We start from the raw sequence: 27675 nt of genomic DNA, 5'->3' as shown, positions 1-27675 counted from the left end.
TGCTTGATCCCATGAGCTCTCAATAGCTGTTTGTTTTCATTGGTCACGATGAGCAAGTTTCAGATCTAGAAATCTATCCTTTACCAAACCAACAATCATGCATCTTCAAAATGAATAACTTGAAACATAAATTGTTCTTAAAACGCAACTTTGCTATTACTGTTAAAGTCCAATTATTTTCTTGGAATCTTAATAAACCCCAGATTGATTGTCCCTGGGTGTTTAGATTAATCTGAACAGAATCACAAAATTATATATAACAATATGACAGTTCCATATATCTACGGAAGGCTGAACCTCATTCGTTTCTTGCTTCTTGTCTCTGCATCATCATCACGTCTAGATTCTTCTCCTTCTTGAGTTTTATCTACATCATCCTTTATATCCTCCTCAACCCCATCATTATCACCATCACCAGCTTCATCATCTTCATCCTTGTCACTTCTAGTTTCTTCTTTGTCCTCCAAAATTTGTACACCACAAGCTTTCACCTTCCAATATTTATGAACAACTTTGAACTCAAACTCAAGCTCGTTAAAAGTGGTATCTTCGGCTTGAGGGAAATCCTGGTCTAGACAGAAAGAATCTTCAAATGTATACAGACGTTCCTCCGATCCACTTATACAAGGCATGTCGCGCTCGTGTGATCCATATTGGACAGCCAGGCCATTCTGTTTACCCCTAAACCTACAAGACACACACATCAATAAATTATCTTCATCTTCACCAAAGAGATCACTGAAGCTCCAAGAAACACTCTCTAAATAATCCTGGATATTAATATTGACCCTTGCCAGCAAGATGCAAGCTTTGAATCTAAGGGATGGAGGAAGAGTTTGTGGAATCTGATTGATGGTTAGGGAATCTGAAGTAGCTTTGTAAGTGAAGTGTACAGGCACTTCTACACCTCGCTCGATCCTAGATTCATCTTCACTTTCATTTTCATTTTCATCTTCACTTTCATTTTCATCAATAGTACAATCAGAGACCAAAAGTCGTACACCACAGCCTTTCACCTTCCAGAAGTTACCATTGCCTATGAACTCAAACACAAGCTTGCTCAAAGTGCCTTCTCCGGCTTGAGGGCAATCCTGGTTTAGACAGAAAGAATCTTCAAATATATACAGATGGTCTCTATATCCGTCATATCTACATGGAATATGGTGCTGATTAGATCCATATTGGATAGTGAGGCCATTCTGTTTACCCATGACACGACAAGCAACACCACCCATCAGTAGTTTCTCTTTCTCTAAAATAATTTTGCTTCTTGACAGAAAGATGCAAGCTTTGAATCTCAAGGATGAAGGAAGAGGTCTTGGAGTCAGATTGATCGTCAGGGAACCTGAAGTAGCTTGGTGAGGGAACTGTGCAGGCACTTTTTTATCCGGTAAGAGCGCATATTTGCAGTCTGATGTGTAGATGAGCTCTTTCGCATTTTGATCCAGGCTGATGCAGCCAGCAAAGTTTAGGCAAATATTTGGATTTTGAAAATAAGAGTCTATTCTCTCTAATTTTCTACAACCTTTTGCATCTAGGGAGAGAAGGGATTCTGGAAGCGGTGGAAGTGCTGCGAGATCTGGGCATCCTGTGACGTCAAGCTTAGTTAGTCGCGAGAGACGTCTGATGCAATCTGGAATTGTTTTGAGACGATAACTCCTTATAAATAATGTAGGCGCCTTCGCGGGTAGACATCTCGGTAAAGTGTAATGTTCTTCGAAGTGTGATAGTAATGTCCAACTGCGCTTAGAGTCAGGGCCCTCCCACTTGATTACTGCTTCAGATACATATATAAGTTTCACTTTATCATGCTCACTTTCACCATTCTTACGTAGATCAAGAAACTCAAGATTCTCCAACTTGGAAATATTCGGAGATATCTTCAGCTTCTTGCATCCATACATAATTAGTTTACGCAAACGAGACAGATTCTCAATCCATGGAGGAATTTCCTCTATCCCTGTCCTGCACAACACCAACTCTTTAATGCTGCCAGGAACATTTGGGAACACCTTGAGGTTTATACACCCAGACATATCCAATTTATTAAGACAAGACCAGTTAGATCTGATTGATGATGATGGCACTTCCCATATGGCAGTCCAGCTCAGATTGACTTCTTTCAACCTCAAGCAACCACTGAGTTTTTCAAGTTCTTTCAAACCCGTGCTCGTGAGATCCAATTCCTCGAGATTGATTAGCCTACCCATAGAAGAGGGGAGCTCCTTCAAACGAAAGCAATCGCTAAGTTTACACCTTTTAAGCTTAGTGGCATAGCCAATAGTGCTTGTGAGCTCTAACAAACTTCTGCAGCCATGAAGATCTAGTTCCTCGAGACTCGTTGCATTTGATAGATCTGGAATCTCTTTCAGATACCAAGAATTACTCAAAACCATCCGCTTGAGGCGCTGGAGAGGCTATACAAACGAAAAAAGACAAGCTTTAGAGAGATGACTAATCATGCTTTACAAGCAATACAATATATAAAAAAAAGTGCTGACTATGTTTACCTTGATTCCTTCCCAAAGCTTCTCAAGTTTGCTTTCTGTCATGATAAGTTCGACAAGAAACTTGCCAGAGAACTTGGAAGGCAAATATGTCAATGGACAACTGGGCCACTCTAGAAGTCTGAGTTTGTCGGGAAGACAGCTGAGGCCTTCTTCGGGTATGCGCACGTTATCAGAATCGACTAGTAGAAACTGGAGATTCTTCATCCCTTGGAAGGCACTTTTACTTATTTGGATATCCTCTCTCCATGACAATAAAGTTTTTAGCTTTATGCCTAAAACTTCTTTTTTAGTACCCTAGAATACCTTATTCAAAGAGAAGTAAATATCAGCTTATTAAGAAAACCAAGGAGACAGAAGACGACTAGAGATGTAAACAAAGAAACTTACAGTATCTTCTTCATCTTCAAGTAATTCGGAAATATCCTTGGTATCCATTAAGAACTGTCGCTTTCCAGGCTCCTTCAAAGACTCTTTCATGACAATATCTCTACCCATTTGTTGCAGTAACGTGTGCATCTTTACGTATCCATATTCTGTGGACATGAGACTTTTCTGCTCTAAGTTCTGAAGCCCATGGTCGACTTGTAAATTACAATCTTCAAGAACACGTTTAACGCGATCAACCTCGAAACCAACAAAGAGACATGCAACATACAGAAAAAGAGCTGTCTTTATCATCACGTAAGCCGTTGTAGCCAAACATTAGAATTGATTCAATTCCTTCGTGAAGGCTAGACTTGAGCCTTGGTATCGCATTTATCCACTCGTCCCTGGACTTTCCTCGTAGAGACGATCCCAAGACTCTCAGGCCTAGCGGAAGATGACCAGCAAGTTCAGTAACTTCCCGAGCAAGCTCATAAAAATCATACCTATAATCAAATATATAATCGGAGCCAGGGAGAGAAGACATCTCAAGGCTTTCTACGAGACCAAGAGAGAATTGGTTGTGCGGAGCGGTGGCAGTTCTCGTCTTAGGATCAAAATATATAGACTTTGGACCGAAAACATATTGGCCGGAGGTCTGATCGACAGAAGACATCTCAAGACTTCCTATGAGATCAAGAGGGAATTGGTTGTGCAAAGCTGTGGCATTTCTTGTCTTAGGACCATAATCTAGAGACTTTTGATCGAAAGCATATTGGGAGAAGATCTCAAATGCCTCGGAGCCAGGGCGAGAAGACATCTCAAGAGTTCCTCTGATATCAAGAGAGAATTGGTCGTGCAAAGCTCTGGCAGTTCTCGTCTTAGGACCATAATCTAGAGACTTTTGAGGGAAAGCATATTTGCAGAAGATCTGAAACGCCTCAACTCCATCTGGAAGTTTGATATCGTAAACACATTTGATGTTTTGTGCCTTGAGAAGGGTTCTATCTTCGGTTGTAATGATAATCATACTTCCAGGACCAAACCAATCAGGCTTCTTTGCCATTGCCTCAAGTTTCAACAAGCAGTCCATTTCATCAAGAACGATCAACACTTTCTTGTCACTCAGCTTTTGTTTAGCCACTCCCAAGTGCTCAACCTTAATATCCTTTTGGTTAAAAATCCGAGACAGTAACTCTTTCTGACAGTCCAACTGAAACTGATGATGGGAGCCACCGAGAGAAGGCATCTCTCTACTTCCTCTGATATCCTCAATAAACGTGCTGTACTCAAAACCACGAGAGAATCGGTGGTACAAAGCTCTGGCAGTGCTCGTCTTACCAATCCCAGCAGGACCCAAGATCCCTATGATCTTAACTTTATCATTTGATTGTAGGCTCAACAAGGAATTTATCTCCGTAATACGAGCTTCCATGCCAACAAAGTCATCAAAATCTTTTGATGGTGTAATCCCCAACACTTTCATAAGATCTCCCGCAATTTCGTCAATCATCTTAGCTTCATTGTCCCTAACAAACAAAAAAAGCAGTGATCATACAATGAATATAAACTATTACAAGAGCCAAGTATTATTTGTCATCACACCATATCATAGGACTGTAGTGTGAGCTCTCCATTAACTCCTAGCTATATGCTTTTCCATTAACTCCTACCAAAGTAGCTATAGTGGAAGTGGAAGTGGAAGTGAAAGTGAACGAACCAGTTGCGAGAGTGATAACCAGCGATACTGGCGACTGCGTTCAAAGCTTTCTTCCATGCCTCCTTCACATCTTCTGTTCTTCCCTCACAAGTTTCATCAAAGGCGTCTCCAAAGTCTCCCGTCTGGTTCCTAACATCAGATGGATCCACTCCGTAGAAAATAGTTATCACTTTCTGTTGATCCCTTTCCCTGCAATTCATGATTTCCACCAACTCATCCAAACACCAGCTGGAAGAAGAGTAGTTACGGGAGAGCAAGACAATAGCAACCCTTGATTCTCTGATCGCTTTTACGAGCTCCGGACCGATGGACTGGCCTCGCTCAATGTTATTGTCAATGAACGGCCTGATTCCTTTGCTTTCGAGCTTTACCAGCAAGTGACTTAGAAAGTTTTTGCGCACGTCTCCTCCACAGAAGCTCGGGAAGACATCATGCATCCAAGTGAGAGAAGAAGAAGCCATTAACTAGGGATCACAGTGATTTTTCAGCAAAAATACACAAAAGAATCCAAAGACAGAGTAATTAGATCAGAAGAGACGAGTAAAGAGGAAGAATCATGGAAGATACAACGAAATTGCTCCTCCCCTTTTTTTAATTTTACCAGAAGAGACGAGTGGAGTGGACGATTATAAAACTATATATAAAAGAGTGCAAAACCGAGTAAATAGATTAGAAGACACAAGCAGGAAGATTCAACGATGCTAACTTTTAATAAAGTGGTAGTCCTTCAACTTCCCGTTTATTATGAATTGCTCCTCCATTTTTTTCTTATTTCCCGTTGAATTGTAACCAAATGTTCTGGTTCAAGGTTTTGGATAGGCATAACCTTTATCGGTTTTGAAATTTGAACAGTGAGCATTTTGAGAGATTCCATTGGTTGAAAGATAGATTACGCGACCAAGAGAGAATTGGTTGTGCGGAGAGTGGGTGACAGCCACTGCTGTCTTCTTACGCCCGAAGCATTGCACGGATTCAGCAGCTGGTTTTGTCGCCATGGTTAGAGTGCTTCTGCTCTTTGTCTGCCGCTAAAACTTCAGATTCTACAGAGAAAACGAGTTTAATGCATATTTCATTCGCAGTTACATAGAACGTAAGGTGTTCCATTTTCAAAAATATCGAAGAGATTGACTCTAATTCCAAAAAGGTAGGTTACAGATCTCGATAGATGATACGACTCTGAACTTTAAATTGGCTTTATACTGGTTCATATTTTGGTCATGACTTTGAGACACGCTTTGCACATCGACAAGGCTGGCTTTTTGGCTTCTGTTTGCGTCTGCAGACAAGTTTACTGAGTCGTGGAACCCACAAAACAAACAAAGCATATTTGACAAGTGGCTATGATTCTCGTTAACGTACATGATACTCGTAAGTGTTCTGTTTTCAGTCTATATTTTGAGATTGAGAAAACAAGTGTAGCTTGGATCCAAGTTTCTTTTTACAGACCCCAAGAAAAGCCAGGAACAGGAAAAGACTAAATCTTTGATAAATTAGAGATTAAATGCACTTGGCTTTTAACGAATAAATTGATAATGTTAGTTACGGAGAACATCACCAAAAGCATCTGGTGCTTATACATAAACAACATCACCAAAAGCCTGAAAACTATGTAAGCTACATTATAGATTCTGCGAGTGATACCACAAGTTCTCTATTGAGTCTAATAGACAGCAAATATGAGTTAATTGACTGAATGAAATGTTTACATTACAGAGAAGGATGATATATACAGAGAGGAGCCTAGGATGTCAGGTCGGGATGGATGTATTAAACTAGAAACTTGCACTCAATATTTACAGACAAGATCACCGGTTTCAGATGTTTGACCAATGATTACATCTTAACCACATCACCAAGTCGCAAATGCAAATTATATTGACCTCAACCATTTATCCAACCAGCGAATGCCATGCATCTCAGGACAAAGAGATAATAAAGTATAAAAGATTATAATCTTTCTGATAGCAAAAAGGTAAACATTGTTTTAAACATAATCCAAATACGCATAAAACTGAAAATGATAATCTAAAGTCTTACAACATCACACACATTATTCCAAAAGCTAACCTTGCGATGATCGAAATAAAACTAAACCAAACCTTGCAATGATTATACTCAAAATGAAACAAACTAGCTTAACAATAACTCTTCTGGAAACGAGATAACCGAACCTCATTCGTTTCTTGCTCCTTGTTCATGTATCATCATCATCATCATCATCATCGCCACCAACCTCATCATTTACCAAAAGTCGTACACCGCAGCCTTTCACCTTCCAGTTTGTACCATGGCCTATGAACTCAAACACAAGCTCGCTCAAAGTGGCGTCTTCGGCTTCAGGGAAATCCTGGTTTAGACAGAAAGGATCTTCAAAAATATACAGATGGTCTTCTAATTTTGTATAACAAACATCATCGTCTGAATCTGCGCCATGACTACAACTCATATGGTGCCGATTTGATCCATATTGGAAAGTGAGGCCATTCTGTTTACCCATGACGTGACAAGACAAACCACCCGTCAGTAGTGCGTCGATTTTTTTTAATCTATCGCATGGTGACAGCAAGATGCAAGCTTTGGGGAACCTGAGTCAGCTTGGTGAGGGAAGTGTTCAGGCACTTCTTCACCCGGTAAGAGCACATATTTGCAGTCTGATGTGTAGATGAGCTCTTTCACGTCTTGATTCAGGCCATAACAGGCAGCAAAGTTTAGGGACTTTAGGCAACTATTTGGATTCAGAAAAGAAGAGTCTATTATCTTCATGTAATTACAGTTTTCTGCAGATACATAGAGAAGGGAGTCTGGGAGCGGTGGAAGTGCTTGGAGATAACGGAAATTGTCGACGCGAAGCTCGATGAGCCCCGAGAGAAGTCTGATGCAGTCTGGAATAGTCAGGAGAAACGGACTCGATAATTTTAATGATAGCACCTTTCCGTGTAGACATATCGGTAAGAGGTAGTCCATCTTTAAGTCTGAATGTAATATCAAATAGCGCCTCAAGTCAGGGTCCCCCCACCCGATTACTGCTAGATATTTTGCAGAATACGTATAATAATCCCAAGGATCATTCTCATTCTCACTGTTGTCCTTGTTGCGCAGATCAAGAGACTCGAGTTTCTCCAACTTAGAAATATTCGGAGATATCTTTTCCAGCTCCTCGCATCCATACATAGTTAGTTCGCGCAGCTGAGACAGATTCTCAATGCATGGAGGAATTTCCTCGATACTTGTCTCGCTCAAATTCAACTCTACAATGCTGTGACTGTGAGGAACATTTGGGAACTTCTTGAGGTTTCTACACCCAGACATAGCCAATTCCTGGAGATTGATTAGCCTACCCATAGAAGAGGGGAGCTCTAACAAACTTTCGCAGCCATGAAGATCTAGTTCCTCGAGACTGGTTGCATTTGAGAGATCTGGAATCTCTTTCAGATACTTAGACCCATTCAAAACCATCCGCTTGAGGTGCTGGAGAGGCTATACAAAATAAAAAGAGACAAGCTTTAGAGAAATGACTAATCGTGCTTTACACGCAATACAATACATAATAAAAAGAAGTGCTGACTATTATCACCTTGATTCCATCCCAAAGCTTCTCAAGTTTGCTGAATTTCATGATAAGTTCGACAAGAAACTTGCAAGAGAACTTGGAAGGCAAAAATGTCAATGGACAGCTTTTCCACTCTAGAAGTCTGAGTTTGTCGGGAAGACAGCTGAGGCCTTCTTCGGGTATGCGCACGTTATCAGAGTCGAGTACTAGAAACTGGAGATTCTTCATCCCTTGGAAGGCACTATTGCTTATTTGGATATCCTCAACATTCCATTGTTCTTCTAGCTTTATGCCTATAATTTTTCCAGTACCCTAGAATACATTATTCAAAAAGAAGTAAATATCAGCTTATTAAGAAAACCAATTGGAGACAGAAGACGACTAGAGAGAAACTTACAGTATCTTCATCACCAAGTACATCAGAAATGTCCGTGGTATCCCCACAAGAACTGTCGCTTTCCAGGCTCCTTCAAAGACTCTTTCTTGACAATATCTCTACCCATTTGTTTCAGTAATTTTTGCAACCGTACGTATCCGTGTTCTGTGTATATGAGACTTTTCTGCTCTAAGTTATGAAGTCCATGGTCGACTTGTAAATCACAATCTTCAAGAAGACTTTTAACGAAATCAACTTTGAAACCATCAAAGAAACATGCAATATACAGAAAAAGAGCTCTGTCTTTATCATCACGTAAGCCATTGTAGCCAAACATTAGAATTGATTCAATTCCTTCGGGAAGGCTAGACTTGAGCCTTGGTACTGCATTTCTCCACTCGTCCCTGGACATTCCTCGAAGAGACGATCCAAATACTCTCAGGGCCAGAGGAAGACGACCAGCAAGTTCAGTAACTTCTTGAGCAAGCTCATAAAAATCATACAGATAAGCCAACTGACTTTTGTAATCGAAGCTAGGGAGAGAAGACACCTTGAAACTTTTTCCGATATCAAGAATGAATTGGTTGCGCAAAGCTTTGACACTTCTCTTCTGAGTACCATAGCGTAGAGACTTTTGATCTAAAGCATATCGGCGGAAGATCAAAAATGCTCCGATTTCAAGAGAGTGCAAATCTCTGACAAATATCGTCTCACGACCATAATCTACAGACTTTTGACCGAGAAAATATTTGCAGAAGATCAGAAATGCGTCAACTTCTTCCGGAAGTTTCATATCGTAAATACATTTGATGCCTTGTGCCTTGAGAAGGTTCCTATCTTCGGTTGTAATGACAATAACACTTCCGGGACCAAACCAATCAGCGTTTTTTGCCATTGCCTCAAGTTTCAACAAGCAGTCCATTTCATCAAGAACGATCAACACTTTCTTGTCTCTCAGATTTTGTTTAACCACACCCAAGTGACCAACCTTAATATCCTTTTGGTCGAAAATCCGAGACAGTAACTCTTTCTGCCAAGCCAACTGAAACTTATGATGGGAGCCACTGAGAGAAGGCAACTCTTCACTTCCTCTGATGTCCTCAATAAACGTGCTGAACTCAAAATCAGGAGAGAACCGGTCGTACAAAGCTTTGGCGGTGCTCGTTTTACCAATCCCAGCAGGACCCACGATCCCTATGAACTTAACTTCATCATCTGATTGTTGGCTCAACAACGACATTATCTTCTTGATACGAGCCTCCATGCCAGGAAAGTCATCAAAATCTTTTGATGGTGTACGCCCCAACACTTTCACAAGATATTTGGCAATTTTGTTGATCAAATCAGCTTCTTTGTGCCTAACAAAAAAGAGGGGCTAACCATTAAAAACAGAAGTAGGTTATACAGATAATAAGGTAGTGGGAAGTTAAAAGTGAACAGAACCATCTGCTAGAGTCATAACCAGCTATATTGGCCACATCCACCAAAGCTTGTCTCCATGCCTCCTTCACATCATCTGGTTTTCCATCACAGGTTTTGGCAAAGGCCTTTCCGAAATCTCCGGTCTGCTTCCTAATATCAGTTGGATCCACTCCGTAGAAAATGGTTATCACTTTTTTTTTATCCTTTTCCTTGCCCTTCGTGATCTCCACCAACTCATCTGGCTCCTTTACGCTGCCGTCCATGATTTCCTCCGACTCATATGGCTCCTTTACCCTGCCCCTCATGATCTCCACCAACTCATCCAAACACCAGCTTGAAGAAGCGTAGTTACGGGAGAGCAAGACAACAGCAACCCTTGATTCTCTGATCGCTTGCACAAGCTCGGGACCGATAGAGTGGCCTCGCTCAATCCCGTCATCATTGAAAGTTTTGATTCCCTTGATGTCGAACTTTTCCACCAAGTGACTAAGAAAGCCTATGCGCACGTCTCCACCACAGAAGCTCGGGAAGACATCATACGTCCAATTGCGAGAAGAAGAAGAAGAAGCCATGAATTAAAGAGAGCACGCAAGAAACGGAAGAACGGGATCACAAATGATTAAAGCAAAGAGAGAAATAACAAGCAAAAATACACAAAAGAATCCAATGACGAGTAAATAGATCTGAAGAGACGAGTAAAGAGGAAGAATCATGGAAGAGTCAACGATATTGCTCCTCCACTTTTTTAAATTTTATCAGAAGAGACAAGTGGAGAGGAAGATGGTTGCATAAAAATAGTCCCAAAACGAGCAAAGAGGAAGAATCATGGAAGAGTCAACGAAATTGCTCCTCCCCTTTTTTAAATTTTTATCAGAAGAGACAAGTGGAGATGAAGATGGTTGCATAAAAATAGTCCCAAAACGAATAAAGAGGAAGAATCATGGAAGAGTCAACGAAATTGCTCCTCCCCTTTTTTTTAAATTTTATCAGAAGAGACAAGTGGAGAGAAGGCATCTCATTACCTCCTCTGATATCCTCAATAAACGTGCTCAACTCAAAATCAGGAGAGAACCGGTCGTACAAAGCTCTGGCAGATTCAACCATGTTGACTTTTAAGAAATTTTAGGTAATCCTTCAACTTCCCATTTATTATGAATCGCTCCTCCCCCTTCTTCTTATTGCCCGTTGAATTTGTAAACCAATGTTCTGGTTCAACGTTTTGGATAGGCATACGCGTTATCGGTTTTGAACAGTGAGCATTTTGAGAGATTCCACTTGTTGGCTGGGAAGATAGATTACGTGGTCAAGAATCTCTGTCATTGTCTTCTCTATTTCCAGCCTCAACCGGAGAGTTGACGAGAATACTCGAACACCCGTAAAGCAAGAGAGACGTGAAACCCAAGAAACTCAAGAATTGGGGGAAACAAGGAAGAAAAGCGAGGGCAATTGTAGGAGTTTGTTATTATTATTCGGTTATTCCCTTTTTGTATAGATTCCGCCACGTCATACCCGCATGGTCCAACTAACCAGTTTGTTGAACTTCAGAACACATGGTGTCTACAATGGCAAAACTGCAGTGAACACAATGCAGAATCTGCCATGTGGGGAACTTTAAAAGTAATAAGATCTTATTGTTTTGTTGGAAAGGTAGGTAAGTTACAATTCTTTATAGATGATACGGGTCTGAACTTTAAATTGGCTTATACTCGTGTTCTTATTTGGGTCATGACTTTGGGAACACTTAGACTTTGTGGCTTGTTTGCGAGTACACACAAGTTTTTGGGATTCAGAAAAACGAGTTTAAATTCAAAAGTTCCCGTTTATCAAACGTTCCATTTGATTGGATTTCAAGTTTAGTTAAACATTATTTTACATGGTTTTGTGAATAGCTTTATGTGGTTCTGAAAATCATGCAAGCTACATATCATCTAGTCTTGAGACCAAAAGTTCTCTACTTACTCCACTCGACAGCAAATGAAAAAACTTGAAAATTCAACCAGGGGTGGACATATAAACTAGTCCTCAATTGTTACAGACAAGGTCACCCGTTTCAAATTTCCGATCAATTATTCTATAATAGTCATATCAACAATCCACAAACACCTAAGAGTTTCTAGCGCAAATGCAGATTATAAGTAATTAACCTAATCACTGATCTAACAACGGGAATGGCATGCATTTCAGGACAAGAGAACTAAATATTAAAACTTTTCTGATAGCAAAGAGGTAAACATAGTCAAACATAATCCAAATAACTGAAAATGATATAAACTAAAAGTCTCACAACTCCATCATACTCATCACTCCCAAACAGAAAAACAAACCTTGCAACGATCGAAACAAACCAAAACCATAATTGTTTAACGGTAACTCTTCTGGAAACGAGAACGAGCACCACGCCCACCAAACTTCTTCGGCTCGCACCTCCTCGGATCCGCCACAAGCAGTGTCCTATCGTAACGAATCAGAATATCCTTCACCTCCTTCTTCGACTGCTCATCCACATACTTCTGGTAGAACGCGACGAGAGCCTTGGCGATGCTCTGACGGATGGCGTAGACCTGGGAAGTGTGACCACCGCCGTTGACTCGGATCCTCATGTCAACACCTGCGAAACGGTGTTTGCCGAGGAGAAACACCGGCTCGAAGATCTTGAATCGGAGGATCTCTGGGTTGAACAGCTCGATCGGGGAGCCGTTGAGCTTGATCAGACCGCATCCGCGTTTGCAGTGGGTTACAGCCACTGCTGTCTTCTTCCTTCCGAAGCATTGAACGGATGCAGCAGCTGGTTTTGTCGCCATGGTTTGGGAGTTTCTGCTCTTTGTCTGCCGCTAAAACCTAACTCGAAGAAACTTATGGTTATATAGTACTACATAAAAACCTAGGGCTTCAGCTATTAAAACGCAGCGTTTTTTTTAAAATGAACTGATAAATTAAATTTTAAATGAATATTCCACGTCACTAGAAATTAATGTTTCACTAAAGGAGGCGTTTAGATTGTTGAACAACTGTGGAGTTGGGCATAAGCAGTTTCGAGTTTGTATGCTCCTATAATCAAAGGGGATGTGTAGGAATGGGATGTTTGATCAGTCCTGTGTTTGACGATGCGTTTAGCTTTTTTCAGTGATATGAAAGTGAAGGCTCATCCACCTAACAGGCCGTTTTACACAATGCTGATAACAATAATGTGGTATATAACATTTTACCAAAAAAAAAACAATAATATGTGGTCGTGGTGGATGCAGCTAATTACTTGGGTTGAGCTGACAGAGATGAGTTTGGTGCCAATATCAGGGTGCTTTTGATATGTGGACATATGGTGACTGATGGGTTGAAGAAAACATGATTTGGCTATCCGAATAGAGCAGTTAGAAGTTTAGCTTTAGAGGAATTTGAATATAGTGCTAAGACTTAGAAAGGCACTGATATTTTGAAAATTCTCTAACCAAGATTAAATAAAAGCAGCAATGTCGTTCTTCACTGATAGTAAGGTTCCAATGTTTTATTTGTTAGCAACATTAACGATTATCTATCAAAGCCTTAAAAATCCAACAAACAAATATACGAAAAAAGAAACACAAAGCGATGAAACTATGTGCTATGATTAGCAGTTGGTGAGTAAACAAGCACGGATGAAGAAGATGCACCACCTTTCACAGGCTTATATGTCAGCGTCAAGGAAGTTTTGAGACAAGGTTACCTATGGAAGAAGAAAAGTTAACACTTTAAGATTATATTCTCCATACAAATTTACATGAAACGATGGTTAATAGACGGTAAGAAAATTTGTTTACCTTCTCGTCTAGTTTGAAGGGTGGGAGACCCTTGTGAGGGCATGTACCACAGCGGAAGGCATCACCGAGACCACACTGAAAACCATTGTTTAAGAAACTCTCAAGTCTTTTGGATCCAAAGAATCTCAAATGCATACAGAGAAAGAGATATGAGTAAATATAAGCATACGCTGCCACATGATGACTGGGGGTTCTCGATTTGATCCTCTGTGAGGCCTATCTTCACAGCTTTCTCACCTCTCCCACAAACGCAGTTCTTGCAAGCTTTTTTAGTGGTCTCACAACCACTGACTTCAAAAATAAAAAAATGCAAGATATCTTACACCACAACACAAGTAATGGACAAGAATAAGAAAAGGCCATTATATGGGATAAAGTTTATTTACCAGCAGGAAGTTGTGGCTTCTTAAAGTCTTCCTCTGTCAGAAGAGAATCTTCATCAATAAGATCCAAATCATCATCTAGATTAACCTTCAAGAGAGCTTTAGCAGAATTTTTGAGATCAAATAATGAACCGATCTTCCAAGAAGGTTTCTTTGCCTTAATCTGCATTTAACAACAAGTTCCTCTGTTATATGGATGAGCCCAATGTGAGAACATATTTGAAAATTTCAGAGGCCAAGAAAAAGCTTGAACCAAAAAAAAAAAATATAGTTTGATATTTGGACAAGAGATTCTCATACTGAAGAGAATACATAAAATTTCTCACCCCAACGGATAAGCTGAAGTTAGGCAGCTTGAGGGATGTCAAATCAAGAGATTGTGGCTCCATGAAACCAGCCAACGTCATGCTCCTTTGAACGGTCTGCAAGGAAGATGTCATACTATTAAGAAAGTACAGACCAAATACACATCACAAACCTGTTGCAACTCTACAAAAAACCACCTCCGAATTGGTGCACACAAAAATCGAACCACCAGGCTTCAAAACTCTTGAGAACTCGCCATATATTTTATCACTTGGGAACTCAAGTGTTCTGGAAATAGCTAGAACAGCATCCACTGAAGAAGAATCCAAAGGAACCTGACCTGCAAAACATAATGAGAAGACACGAATCATCTTATCTATGTACATTCAGATCAATTCTTATTACAGCTGAACGAATGAGATTTTTTTACTTATTGAGGAAGCTTGCGTAATAACCAAAGGATCACAACATTCAATCCCTTCCTTTCCAAGTTCTTTCATTATAGTTAGAACAGAGCTAACAGGCAAGACCACATCATCTGTCACAGCCAAAACAGTTGTTTGATTTACCATTGAATCCTACAAAAACAAACAAAAGACGTTCAGGAAAGCTCATGCAGCTAGAAACACAGAAGCTAACAACTTTGATTAGTTTTACAAATTCAGCAAGTAGATTAAACACGAAAAGAAAAAGTTAAACTCACCATGTTAGATAGAAGTCTCTGTAAAACCTCGAAAGATACCCGAAAACCCTAAGATCTCTCTCTCTCTCTCTCTCTCTATCGCTCTCTGTAAAATAAGTGAAATCAAATCTTCTCTCCTCTTCCCTATGATATTTATAATATTTTTTGGGCGACTCCCTAGCGTTTCCTTGGTTCTTCAACACAATAATGCGGTTTGGTCAAACCGGATGGGTTTATGCTTTTCTAACTCCCCGGTTCATGCATGGTAAGGTGAATATTTATTTTTTATGAAACTACCGCTGCTGTACTTTGAGAGAGCATATTCTGTGACAATTTGTAGTCACTGGAGTTACTTCCCAAACCATAAACTTCATTATCATAGGACTGCGATCTTCAGCTTTTCTCATATTAACTTTTTTGTGTTACCTTTTCTTAGAAAGAGTAAAACGCATCTTTACGAGCTCCTTGCCATGAATGGAAGAGATATCTTAAAGACAAGAAAAATGATTCTGAAGCTTATCTATTTATAACTTTCCGAAATTGTTTACATGCCAAAACTTTTAGACGAAGCATTACATTTGTGTATTTTATATGAAGCAAACTGGATGACAACTAAATCATTCTTTACTTATTCCGTTACCTCAAGCATTTGTTATGTCGGAAAACATAAATACAACTTTATCAAACACAAGGAAGTTTACGTATTGGACACAAGATAAGTAAACATGTTACTTTTTAGCATGATACAAATGTAACTAGATATCTGATTAATTTACAACCAGGGCCAGAATCAGCACCTGATGTCCTTGCTTTAAGCAAGTGCTGGTACAATAAACCAATGAGATACCGATGTGTTGGTAGCCTAAGGAAAGGGCATGCTAGTCTCCTGAGACATCATAGTCTCACCAAAAATATTTTAGCAAAAACATAAATTAAGAACATAAAAATCTTTTGCTCAAGAAAAAAGAACATAAATATCTAATAAAAGAGAGTTGTTTTAAAAAAGTTAGCTACAAAAGAAAGAAAATTAGAAAGAAAAAGGAAACGAAAATGGTGAGAAGAAGAAGAAGAAAGAGTCCATTAATCATTCCAATGTTTTCAAGAGCCTGAAGAGACCAGCTGCTTCACGAATCCGTGAAAAGTCAATGCAGAAAGCTTGAACTTCTATAAATAGATCCTTCACTGTTTTCATTTACAAAGAAGAACATATAAGCATATTTATTTCATTTGAAATATACAATGGTAGACTACATATTACTCTTGCGAATGTCTGTGCTATCGGCAAAGCAAAGTTAAAAATTTGATGAGCATAGTGACAGGGAGAATACATACCGTCGATGTTGTTGTTACGAATTAAACTTTGCAAGAAGACGCAAACAAGTCGAACAAGCCTATTCTGCATGTACTTGTCTTGCTGCTACACATCGAAAGCAATATATTACTATATAAAAGAAACAACCGTATACAAGAAAAGTACAAATCGTAAACCAACAAATCCGAGAGGTCAGAGCACGAACAGTAAGTAAATTAGTGCTTTGCTTTAAATATCTAAGAAAAAAAACAAATGAATGCTTTGTTTTAATACCTTGGCGTTCTCACAAGACGATATGCAATTAGTGATGTACACGCGAATAAATTCCTTGGAAAGCTCAACTGCAGTTGTGAGTCTGTTCACAACTTCCATCGAGTGCAAGCTCATGTCCATACTTACAAGAGCTGCGAAATAGCTGCACAAGCATTCTCAGATTCCCGTTTTCAAAATGAATACCTTTTCTACGAATGTGACTAAACGGAACTGATAAGATGATGACTTACTCAACAATCTCCGGAGAGTTAATCAACTTGGTCAGAATCTCAACTGCTATTTGAGGATTGTGCTCTACTAATTGCTGAGAATAAGAAACAAGATCACATTATAGAAAAGAGGATACAAGAGATAAAAGAAATAAAAAAAAAACAATCGCCAGATAATTAAATCACATACCGGCAGCTTCCGTGGAGTTATTCCACAGTGATAAACGAGCTTTGGGTCATTTGCCAATGATGTAGTGATGTTCTGTCCAACAAATGAATAAAAACTTGTTATTTTCTTCACTCTAAAGATCCAGAATTTCAAAATTTTATACAAATATAATGGCAAGGCCGATCAATTAAATCATCACTGTCATTGTTTTATATATTGCATGGTTATTTTCCATAAACTATACTGCAATAAGTTCCCTCTTAATATCCTACTGGGAGAGTAGATCTTTTAATCTAATGAGAAAAGGATAAAGTGGTACCACAACTTCTCTCTCAGAAGTAAGATCTTTTAATCTAATGAGAAAAGGATAAAGTGGTACCACAACTTCTCTCTCAGAAGTAAAAACTAGAGTATAATTCTTTTGCGTGTGTAGTAACTGTCCCATTGCTATATTTAAGTCTTATCAGCAGTAAGGAAAGATAAGCAATAATGTTATTCTTTAAAGCAGGACACTACTTGTATGACTCTACGCACATATGAAGTATTAGAGATCAATACACACCTCTTGCTCCGTTGGTGAAAGTGTCACCTTCAAACCCTTAACAAGTAAGTCCCTAACTGTTGAGCCTCTGCTAGTGTCAGCACACATTTTATCGTCCCAAATAAGCTCATGCTTGTTATCAGGATCAATCCACAGCAACTGTAAGAAGTTGAACAGTAAGGGTCAGTTGGATAATTTTCTAAACCGGTTAAACAACGGGTTAATATTAGCCCTACCTCGCTCTGATGAACTGGGTACCTAGGAGGACATGGACGGATCCACCTAGGAGCTAATCCCCCCGTTGTCAAACTTCCCAATATTCCAGTTACGGCCTCATCTCTATCACCACATCCAATTTTGGGATTCCCACCAGGTTGCACGTCAAACCTACAAGATTATTTGACTTAAAGATCATCCATAAAATCAACTCAAAATTGGCTCACGATGATAATATGATATGAAACGAAAAATTAGGAGGAAAAGTGAAAGCTTATTAGAAATAGATAAGAGTCAAAACAATATAGCAGCTACAAGAAATGGAATCCCCCATAAACTCATAGTTACGTACTCTGGAGAGTTAGGATCGCACCCACGAGGAACATCAGGATCATGCAATAGCTTTTTGACGGCATAGTCTGCAGCTACGTGACTAGATGGTCCAGAACCAGCTTTGTCGCCATACTCTCGTTGCAGCTCTCCAAGCTCCGGAAAATCCTGACAGCATGCCACAGTACTAAATCACTCACAAGAAAATATCCTCTAAACGTTCTCCAAGTAGTGTTAGGCATGATAAAGGAACAGTTACGAAGAAGATAAATGAAACAGAGATATAACTAGAACATAAGATGTCTATGCGTCAACCGCTCTTACATGAGTTGAAGGATCAAACGTTTTGATATAATCAACAGCTGACAGTTTGAGAATCTGCAAGAGAGCAAAACGCAGTTACTTTAGTTGATCATGAATACTTAATTAGTATCCACAGGTCACAGCGATCACACAGTTATACAAATTAGAACCTTAAAATAATATCCAAACCAAAAGAAAGCTTAAAATATGCCTTACTGAAGTAATGGATTTGATTTATGGAAAAAGATAACTGAACCAAGCATACAAGTTTTCACCAAGGAAAACAACAGTCTTATAGATTGCATAATATCCCTGAAAATCATAATTCTAAACAATACATAATCAGTGCTCTATACTTCAACATAATTATGGACATGTTGGTCCACATTTTGACCATCATGAAACACGAATCATTGAGTAAATATCATGCTTCAGAAAAACAAGAACACAAATTTGAAGTTTACATTTTGAACTAACCAAAAAAAAATTAAACAAGCAAACAACTATATCTTACCTCTTTAGATTTGTTGTAGGTATTCCATTGTAAGAGGTGGAGAATAAATGCTCTCTCATGCTTTTCCACCTGCTCATTACAAGCAGCCTACAAAATGCAATAGATATCGTTATTCCTTCACATGATGCTACGACGCAAAAACATGTTTGCCTAAATCAAATATATAAAAGGCCAAACACATCAACAGAGCAGGCAAACAAAATTTTCATTTCTTCTAAACGTTGTGCATATAACATAGTAGACTCGCGATGAAAACTGCTTACATTCATCATATCAGATACGAACGGGTTTACAGACGGTTTCTCGGAAGGATAACACTGGGACATGATAGCAAACGCAATTATACGATCAGTACTCCGTAGCAACTTCAGATCCTGAAAAAAAAATCGAACCAAAACCCCCATTTCTCGATCAGTCTCAATCTGAGAATTCGAAATTAAAGTGCATCCAACGAGTGGCACATCGAATTGAACATCAATATAATATCATTTCAAACACTCCACAAGCCAGTAGATACATAATTAAACATGAAAACCCTAGATTCAAATCAAAAACCCCCAAATCTCGCTACCGTCACACGAACGGGAACACGGAGGGAAGTTCAAAGGAGGAAGAGAGGCGAGAGAGCGCACGTGCCTGTAAGAGCAGGGAAAGAGAGTAGCAGGCAGCGAAGTGACGATCGCGTGGGAACTTGGAGTTGAATTCCGCCACAACGTCTTCGATAGGCCGGAGATCGGACTTGATCAGAGACCACACAGTCGCCGTTTCTTCTATATTCATTATCATACTCGCCACTGTTGGATCAATCTCGCGGCGCTTAGACATTTGAGATTCCTTATTCAATATCTAGTTTGGATGGATGCTTATTTTTTTCTCTTTCAAAGTTTCTTCCTCTTAAGCTTATACTTCTTCTCCGCTCGGAAGGTTTTGAGTTCCTTATAGAACAGCTTTTTAGGCCATTTTTGTAATTTCAGCTTCCTCGTAGATTTTATTACCTTTAGATTTTTTTTTTGTTCTTTTGACAACGATTTTATTACCTTTAGATAAGTGGTCAGAGTTTTCATTTTTGTTAATTTAATATCTACTTTGACTGTATGTCCAAAGATTTTTTACCAAACTAAAATCTCTTTTGACATATATTTTAGGAAGGATTCAAAAAATATAATCTAAGAAAATATTTACTTAGATTTAGTACTATGGGTTCAAAATTATGGTTGAGAATAGTTAATGGTTTAGGAAAAAAAGATAAAACATTTCATTACAATGTTTATGAAGGTGATAAATTTCATATAACTATAGATTGGGTAATATGAAGGCCCAAGTGAAACAACACTATGACCAAAGCCAATAGCCCACTGGACGTCCTAGATATAATCCAGAGCAATACGTCATGCCATGTATTCAAGCGAATAACCGGTTTGTACCGGTTGGTTCACGTCCAAATATTTATTATCAACACTTGGAAAAAAAAAAAGTCGGAACATAATTAGGTTTGGTCTTCTTCTTGTTTCACTAGAACAGAGTCGTGTAGCTCAGCATAGCTCCACCGCCGACGAAATCGACGTTGCAAAGGTAACCAATTATCTCCCCCCAATCATCGTCCCGATTCTATTTCGACCTAATTGTACCTGTTTCTCACTTGCCCATCGTTCTCGATTGTTTTCACAGCGCAGAGACTTAAGCTTTTCAACAGTATAGCTAAAACCCTAAACCCTAGCAGAAAGAAATCGTTCACGACGGAGGATGAGACCTCACTACAACCGCCCGCAGCGACCGCAACAACAGGTCTCTCTATCTCTCAATTTCATTACATCAAAACATAAACTTTACCAACAAAAACTATGGTCTTTGTATCAATGCTCTCTGTATTGGTTTTTGTCTCTCAGCAGAACAATGGGTACCCAAATCAACAACAACAGAATGGGTATCATCAGAACCCAGGGATGATGATGATGAATCCACAGATGATGATGATGATGATGGGTCACATGAACAACATGCCAATGCATCCTCATCAGCCGATTCACCAGTTTGCTTTCCCAAACCACCCTATCAACCAGCTGCATCCAAACCACCTGGGGAGTCTTCACTCAATACAGCCCACTTATTATCCGCCTCCGTATACTCCTGTTCCACCTCCACCTCAAAATCAAAATCACCAATCGCGGCCTCCAGGTTTCTCAGAGGCGAGACCACAGGTGATGATACTTCTTTGTTTACACTCTTGATAATTGTCATAAGCGAGTTCCTCTACTTTTGTGTTCTTTTTTAGTTTAACTTTTGAGTTTTCCCGCAGGTGCAGTCTGTAGGAAACGTCAACAACACCAACAATTTCAATCCGAGAGGGAGTGATTCTCGTAATAGTTTTACAAAACAACAGAACTTCAGAGGCCCTGGTCAAGGGTAATTCCTATTACGTTCTCCCGTTTTGACTTATTTGTTACCTATAAAAAATCTTGTTTTGTATCTATTCTGAGTTATTGTGAGATGCCACAGATCTCAGTCGTATCAAGGAGACAATGCAAAGAAAAAGTTTGGGTTCAACAAGGCTCATAAGGGAAAAGGTTAGTCCTTTCCCATCGAAATAACATCTCTGTTTTGGAATGATATATAATTTCACACTTCTATTTATTTCAATTTAGTAGTGCTCTGTGCAAGTGTTTTTATTTGCCAGTATATCTGTCTTTCCTATCTCAAAATTTACTGAAATTGAGAGTGTTGAAGGTGTTTCCTTTAGTTTTTTTTTTAATGTATTTGATCTATCAGTTTCTGACTTTAATTGCAGGGAAGAATAATAAGATGGCACCTAGGATTTATGGATCTGATGCTGGTATCGCTGAAGATACGAAAAGGTATTAGTGCTAGGTCCTCAGTACATAGCACTTTAGTTTATGTTTCATTGAATCTCCTTATTGTTTACTGCATCCACGTTCTTAAAGCATTCTGATCCGTAGAACTGTATTATCGATTGATTAGAATCAGTTGTGATCATTTCTGTTCAAGTTGATGTCAGGTCATGGTTCCAGTCTCTAATACTATTCTTTTGTTTGGTTTTTGTCAATGAGAAGACCATATATTCCGAACTATCCTCCAAAAGAAGTTCAGCAATGGCGTCAAGCTCGGCGTAAGAATTTTCCAACGAAACTCAACGTTGAAAAGGTTAGAGCAGCCGTCCCTCTCTCACCGACCTTCGATTCTTTGAAACTCACTCTCTTGTTGAAAAAGTAATTGAATGCTAAGTTGTCTGTTTGCAGAAAATAAAGAAAAATGATTCAAACTCCGGCCTTGACGATGAAGCAAAACTGCGTCGTCAGGTACCTTTTACTTTGGTCTTCCCCTTATTTTTTCACATCTTAGACTTGTTAATTAGCATATTCTTTGTAGCTTATACGGTTTTATCTTTGGCATTGCAGCAACTCCGGGAAGTGTTAGCAAAGCAGCGTGAGCTAGGCGTTGAAGTAGCAGAAGTCCCTTCACACTATTTATCCAATCCAGTTGAGCAAGTTAATGGAGACAACAGTGGACAGTTCCAAAACAAGGATGGCAGGAAGGGAAGATTTAGACATAACAAGAGAAGATATGGTGGTAAAGACAAGTTCGATAAAAGACGGAAGTTCCAAGACAAAGATTCATCTGAAGAATCTTCTACCATCACGACGAGAGAACCTACATTGCTTGAGAAGCTCCTGAGCGCTGACATAAAGAAAGACAAGATCCAGTTGTTACAGGTCCTCCGCTTCATGGAAATGAACTCATTCTTCAAGGAGTCGCCAGAGGGACCTCTGAAGTTTCCTTTGGTTATGGTAGAAGAAACGGGCTGTGAACATGCCGAGGAAGTTTTATCCGATGATGATGATGTGGATGAGAGTGGTGATGATGACTCATGTGATGAAGCGTCTGATTAATAATTGTAAGTTTTAAGTTTGTGAGCTCAAAAACATGGCAGAGTCTTGAGGATTTACAGTATCAATCCGTGTTTCTTTTTTGAGAATTTCTTTGTGCAAGGAAATAATGAGACAGAGATACAAACATGATTTAGATTAGGTAACATCCACTTACTTTTCAGTCAGAACACTGTTAACATCTGGCCGGTTAGGTTCCACAGAGAAAATTCATTTCAAATCAACTAATATCGTTTTAAGGAACTCTGAAACATGCTCAAACCTATTTATACACATACTAAATGCCAGAGAAGAAGCGAGGACGATTGATGTATATATAACAATTATTTAATCCTAGATAATTATAATAAGTCGTGAACAAAAAAAAAAAAAAAAGATAATTATAATAAGTAATGACAATGACACAATAAGTAAAACTCTTTCATCAGAACCAATTCCATGCATGTTGAAACTCATCACAACACCAGTTTTTGAAATCTCCATTTTTGCCTATCAACAAACCCAAATCATCAATCTCCAAAAGATTGTCCATCTCCAAATACCCTGTTCCCTCCTCCACTTCCGGCCTATGTAACCCTTCTCCACCGCCGTGACTAGGAACTGATACACTCTCCTTATTGTCTGACGACGAGCCACAAGATGATGACACGTCATATTCTGTATTATTTTCTTGTCCCACAAGAAACCTAGACCAAACTCCATTAGATGAATTGCTGTCCAGAGGAGTCATCATCAAGCTCTGCGGTTTAAACTTTGACGAAAACGTATAGCCACCACCTTCACTGCCGCAACCACTGGTAGTATTAACACTTTCTTGATCTTGTGAACTACTTCGTATTGGTAATAACCAAGAAAGATTCGAGCCACTTGAAGATAAGTAGTGACTAGAATTATGATGATTATCTTCTTGTAGAAAACTAAAACCGCGTGACCCATTTGACGTACCGAGACCAAGGTCCAACCCACGAACCGTGTCGAGATTATAAGCCCAAGAACCTGACCCGTGGCCAGAAAAAGACAAGTTCCTATTCACTCCTTGCTTTTGTTGTTGTTGTTGTTGTGGGTGCAACAAGTTGAGCTTAGCCTCGTGTCCATACAGTTTCTTAGCTGCTTCATCGTACGCCATGGCGGCTTCCACTGAGGTATTGAAAGTGCCGAGCCAGAGGCGGGTGCCACGGTTAGGCTCTCGGATCTCGGCGACCCATTTACCCCAAGTCCGTTGCCTAACTCCACGGTAAGTGCACTTAGCGTTCTCTGGACCACCTTTACCTTTCATGCAACCTTTTCTAGATCGTCCCACGTTTCTTTTTTTGGCCGGAGGTAGCTCTTCTTCTTCCATGGTATGTTCTTGGAGAGTTGCTATTTATTACTAGTTTCAAACTAGTCTCTAACTAAATTGGTAATGAGTATGAAAACTGAAGCATACTTTATATATATTCATGGACAGGTCATGACTCATGAGTATTCGTATTCTTACGTGGCTTGTATATGAGTTTCTACGTGTGTATATATGTATACTAAGGAAAGAGCAGGAATCTCGTTTTGATTATTTAATGTCTCTGTGTTACACGAAAGCTACCTCCGACCACTCTTTTGATTATCACTCAACGAGTTCTCTCTAGAGTCTAGACCCTTAATCCTTACAAAAAGTAATATTTCGATAATATATAACAAAGTGGTAGAATGTATCAGACCGTTATACTATAATTTAATTTACATCCATTTCTCATATACTTCTAATATATTTAGCAATTTGTAGTGAAAAGATAAACGATTCCACTTGAATATCCGAGTGATGACAAAAGCACTATATATTTTAATAAAACACTATTTTGTTTTAGATTACATTCATATAGGATTCTATCCTTTATACTTCCGTAGCGCTTAAGATTCTGGGATTTTGGTTCTGGTTTTACTTAGTTTGTACGTTTATGTTCCTAACAGATCCTTCAGTTTTGTTTCTAGATAGGTACAACAATGATTTAAGAAATAACAAAAAAAAAAAATCAATTAGAGAGTATCTACGTACACGCAAAAATGGAAGATGTCATACTTGTATACGACGTGTCAAAATGGTGGACATCATGGCAAACATCTTGGAACACATGGCTCAACCACTTGCTAGGTGCTTCGGCCCGAAGTACCTAATTTTCTACCACTAACTATTAAACCTTTTATTCATTTCCTTCTATTTCCCCTTGTTGAACAAAAGCAAAACATCTTTCTCAAAAGAGAAAAAAAACAAAAGCAAAACATCTATTTCTTAATATTTTGTTCTTGAAATTGAAATAGTTGATGTGTGCCTAGATTTTACTTTACATGTTGATGATTAGCAAAAATTTATCTATTTTGGCTTAAATAGCGACTGTATAATATCAATACACGTCGAGTTAACCAAGTTGTCTTGGCCTAGTGGTAAAGAGGCTCCGGCTGGAGCTTCCGCCCTGGGTTCGATTCCACTTGGCCACCGGGGCTAGCGTTAAATCGCAAGAATACGTGGGTTGCCGTCGGCCTCAGGGGGATTAGTCTTGGGCCTAGAAAGCCTTTGGATCACCCCCTGGTTAATCAAAAAAAAAAAAAAAAAAAAAAAATACACGTCGAGTTACAGTTAAATTTATAATTAAGATTTTAAATATGACCTTTTGCAGAAGAAAAATTATTAAGTTATATTATATGTAAATAAAATATTTTATAGAGAAAATATTTAGCTTCATTTGTCTCTTGAAATCATGAACTCTTTAAGGTTTTATAGTTTCTTTTTAACTTAATATTGCTAAACATGCAGTCTTACGTTCGTAGTTGGTGTTAAGAGTTAAAGACGATCTGACTTTCTATATAAATTAAGCATTGAATCGGTTGAGTCACCAACTTCCGTAACAAAATTGTAGAGAAAATGTATTCACTCGGGTAAATCGGTCATTATGTTAGTTATGACTTCGTTGTAAATATAAATCTCATTGTATACTTGCTACAAATCTGTTATGGGCTTCTTAAAATGCATGAGGAAAGAACTAGTACTGATGTGATGGATACCGAGGGAAAAAGAACACTTAGTGAGATAGTATAAGCCTATGACGCAAGTGAGGAGATGAGTGTCACTCTTACATCGTTGAAAGTATGACACTTGTTTTTTTCTTTCTATTCCCCTACTTATTGGAACTGATATATTAGCATGCAAACGGGAACCTTAAAGTTCAGAAATAATTCTATTATAAAATATACTCCCTCTATTTTTAAAAGATGCATATTCTGGAAAAAATATTTGTTTCAAAAAGATGTATTTTTTATGTTTTCTATATAAAAATTACAATTTTCAATAAAATTAATTGAATTTATTGAAAGACTATTGGTTAAAATGCATTGAAATTTGATAATTTTTAAAAACAATGCATGATTAATGTGTTTTCTTAATATGTGTGAAAACTCTAAAACATACATCTTTAAAAAACAGAGGGAGTATTTATTAAGAGACTGAACTCACATGGATATCCTACATGGAAAAAGATGATATCATAGCATATGCTAGTTTAACAAAAGACGTAAAAGCTTAAAAACTAGCCATTGCACTATATTAAATTGTGAATATAGTCTGCTTCAGTCGTATAAACAAAATCAGTTTTAACGTGACCAATCTAAAACTAAATTAATCATTTTAAAAGTTGATAAAATACGTAATCTGGACTAATTTGTAGTTAGTTGAATAAAAACGTATATTATTTAGGATCGAGAAAGAATTATCAAAAAATACTACAATTATTTCTTGATTAGTAAATAAATAACATAATTTTTTGTGATGAATAACTCGCTATTCACCCAGCTACTCTGTCATAATCCTGATGTGATAGTGTTTGTCGATAAAATACGTAGTCTACCTATGTCTATTGTTTGGGCTCCAAAATAGCTCATTGCTTTGCTTAGTGTTTATTAGTGTTTATTTGTTTTGGTCCCATTGATTGTTTTTTGGCCCAACGTTTGGAAGTCCATTTTCCTTGTAATGTGTTTTGTGGACGTCTTATTATCAGACGAGGTGGTCACTATATTATTCTTTCCTTTTTTGCAAAAATCTATGTCACTATATTACTTGATTATACAAACAATTATTTGAAGTTAAACGGCTAATGCATAATTGTATATTATTTCTGTCGTTGAATTTATCTATAATATTCGGACTAGTTGAAGTTTTATCTATAAAGCACTTATAGTCTAGAAAATACTTATTTACATGCGCATTAAAACTAATTAAGTAGTATTGTTGAAGTTCTACGTAAAAAATGTATAACCAGAATCTGGTGACGTAGTTGGAAGGTTCATACTAGTTACATAATGCTTTATTTTATGAAATCTCATTAATATATTCAACTAGTTAACCGGAAGCATCTAAAATTGGGATTTGAGCAGAGTCGGAAAGATGGAGACGTTATAATAACTTATTTTGTTCATCTTGACCATCGGATGAATATATATATTTTCCTTATTTAATTTTATCTAATCTCTTTTTGGTCGAATTTTTAATTGTGTCTAATCCAACAACCTTTCTCTTTGTAATTTATATCCAATATTGTTTGCTATTTTATATCGTTGAACATTTATTTTAAAACATCATATATATGTATGTGGGTGGGTGGGTGTGAGTGAGATCGTTTGAGAGCCACACATTCCTATTTTCAGCAGCTTAATTGAGTAATTTAGTAAGCAATTAAGATGTATGTTAAATTGCCTCTGATACCTATATATTTAACTGAATTGGGATTAAACACGAACCGGATATATTGACCCAGCTGACTTATCTATAAATGTTAG

The 27675-nt window shown here is 38.3% G+C and overlaps 6 protein-coding genes, 1 long non-coding RNA gene and 1 pseudogene across 14 annotated transcripts; 1 reads left to right on the top strand and 7 right to left on the bottom strand.

The window, feature by feature from the left end:
* Positions 1–79: 79 nt before the first annotated feature.
* On the bottom strand, positions 80–5227 carry LOC108832145 (disease resistance-like protein DSC2). The gene is given in 5 exon segments (XM_018605642.2): positions 80–2417; positions 2511–2804; positions 2898–3177; positions 3179–4402; positions 4594–5227. Coding segments are annotated over 5 exon segments (4395 nt in total). The 5' UTR covers positions 5055–5227; the 3' UTR covers positions 80–281.
* Positions 5228–6787: 1560 nt separating this feature from the next.
* On the bottom strand, positions 6788–10513 carry LOC108815123 (disease resistance-like protein DSC2; annotated as a pseudogene).
* A 1618-nt stretch (positions 10514–12131) lies between these two features.
* On the bottom strand, positions 12132–12790 carry LOC108814974 (40S ribosomal protein S16-3). Its single transcript, XM_018587628.2, has one exon. The coding sequence runs from the start codon at positions 12740–12742 to the stop codon at positions 12302–12304; it is 441 nt and encodes a 146-aa protein (XP_018443130.1). The 5' UTR covers positions 12743–12790; the 3' UTR covers positions 12132–12301.
* A 668-nt stretch (positions 12791–13458) lies between these two features.
* Positions 13459–14287, bottom strand: LOC108816816 (anamorsin homolog). Its single transcript, XM_056990876.1, has 4 exons — positions 14122–14287; positions 13905–14053; positions 13736–13810; positions 13459–13641 (listed from the first exon to the last, which is right to left on the bottom strand). Exons 1-4 carry the CDS (start codon positions 14285–14287, stop codon positions 13603–13605), a joined length of 429 nt encoding a protein of 142 aa, XP_056846856.1. The 3' UTR covers positions 13459–13602.
* Positions 14288–14450: 163 nt separating this feature from the next.
* LOC130497548 (uncharacterized) lies at positions 14451–15200 on the bottom strand. Its single transcript, XR_008936529.1, has 3 exons — positions 15128–15200; positions 14855–15002; positions 14451–14764 (listed from the first exon to the last, which is right to left on the bottom strand). It is a non-coding gene; the product is annotated as an uncharacterized LOC130497548 (long non-coding RNA).
* Positions 15201–16038: 838 nt separating this feature from the next.
* LOC108814976 (uncharacterized) lies at positions 16039–19885 on the bottom strand. 4 transcript variants are annotated; one of them, XM_018587630.2, is made up of 12 exons: positions 19610–19885; positions 19237–19347; positions 18974–19060; positions 18481–18534; positions 18179–18324; positions 17847–17997; positions 17632–17769; positions 17091–17162; positions 16922–16995; positions 16692–16833; positions 16439–16523; positions 16039–16288 (listed from the first exon to the last, which is right to left on the bottom strand). In XM_018587630.2, exons 1-12 carry the CDS (start codon positions 19796–19798, stop codon positions 16191–16193), a joined length of 1347 nt encoding a protein of 448 aa, XP_018443132.2. In that variant the 5' UTR covers positions 19799–19885; the 3' UTR covers positions 16039–16190. The 4 variants fall into 4 exon arrangements, 2 of the variants coding, with proteins under 2 accessions (XP_018443132.2, XP_018443133.2); XM_018587631.2 differs by having other exon boundaries at positions 16439–16520; positions 19610–19884; XR_008936385.1 differs by lacking the exon at positions 16039–16288 and having other exon boundaries at positions 16692–16822.
* Positions 19886–20401: 516 nt separating this feature from the next.
* LOC108816986 (uncharacterized) lies at positions 20402–22964 on the top strand. Of its 5 annotated transcripts, none has more exons than XM_018589562.2 (9): positions 20402–20545; positions 20647–20758; positions 20863–21171; positions 21270–21376; positions 21470–21537; positions 21759–21825; positions 22042–22132; positions 22228–22287; positions 22387–22964. In XM_018589562.2, the coding sequence occupies exons 2-9, from the start codon at positions 20717–20719 to the stop codon at positions 22876–22878; spliced, it is 1236 nt and encodes a 411-aa protein (XP_018445064.1). In that variant the 5' UTR covers positions 20402–20545; positions 20647–20716; the 3' UTR covers positions 22879–22964. The 5 variants fall into 5 exon arrangements, with proteins under 5 accessions (XP_018445064.1, XP_018445062.1, XP_018445063.1 ...); XM_018589560.2 differs by having other exon boundaries at positions 20860–21171; XM_018589561.2 differs by having other exon boundaries at positions 20642–20758.
* Positions 22965–23084: 120 nt separating this feature from the next.
* Positions 23085–24287, bottom strand: LOC108815051 (dehydration-responsive element-binding protein 2G-like). Its single transcript, XM_018587711.2, has one exon. It carries the CDS (start codon positions 24212–24214, stop codon positions 23300–23302), a length of 915 nt encoding a protein of 304 aa, XP_018443213.1. The 5' UTR covers positions 24215–24287; the 3' UTR covers positions 23085–23299.
* Positions 24288–27675: the final 3388 nt, after the last annotated feature.

Source organism: Raphanus sativus, chromosome 7 (assembly GCF_000801105.2).
Source record: "Raphanus sativus cultivar WK10039 chromosome 7, ASM80110v3, whole genome shotgun sequence".
In the NCBI taxonomy this organism is placed as follows: Eukaryota; Viridiplantae; Streptophyta; class Magnoliopsida; order Brassicales; family Brassicaceae; genus Raphanus; species Raphanus sativus.
The sequence above is the reverse complement of the archived record's forward strand: the minus strand, read 5'-3'. Positions and strand labels throughout refer to the sequence as shown.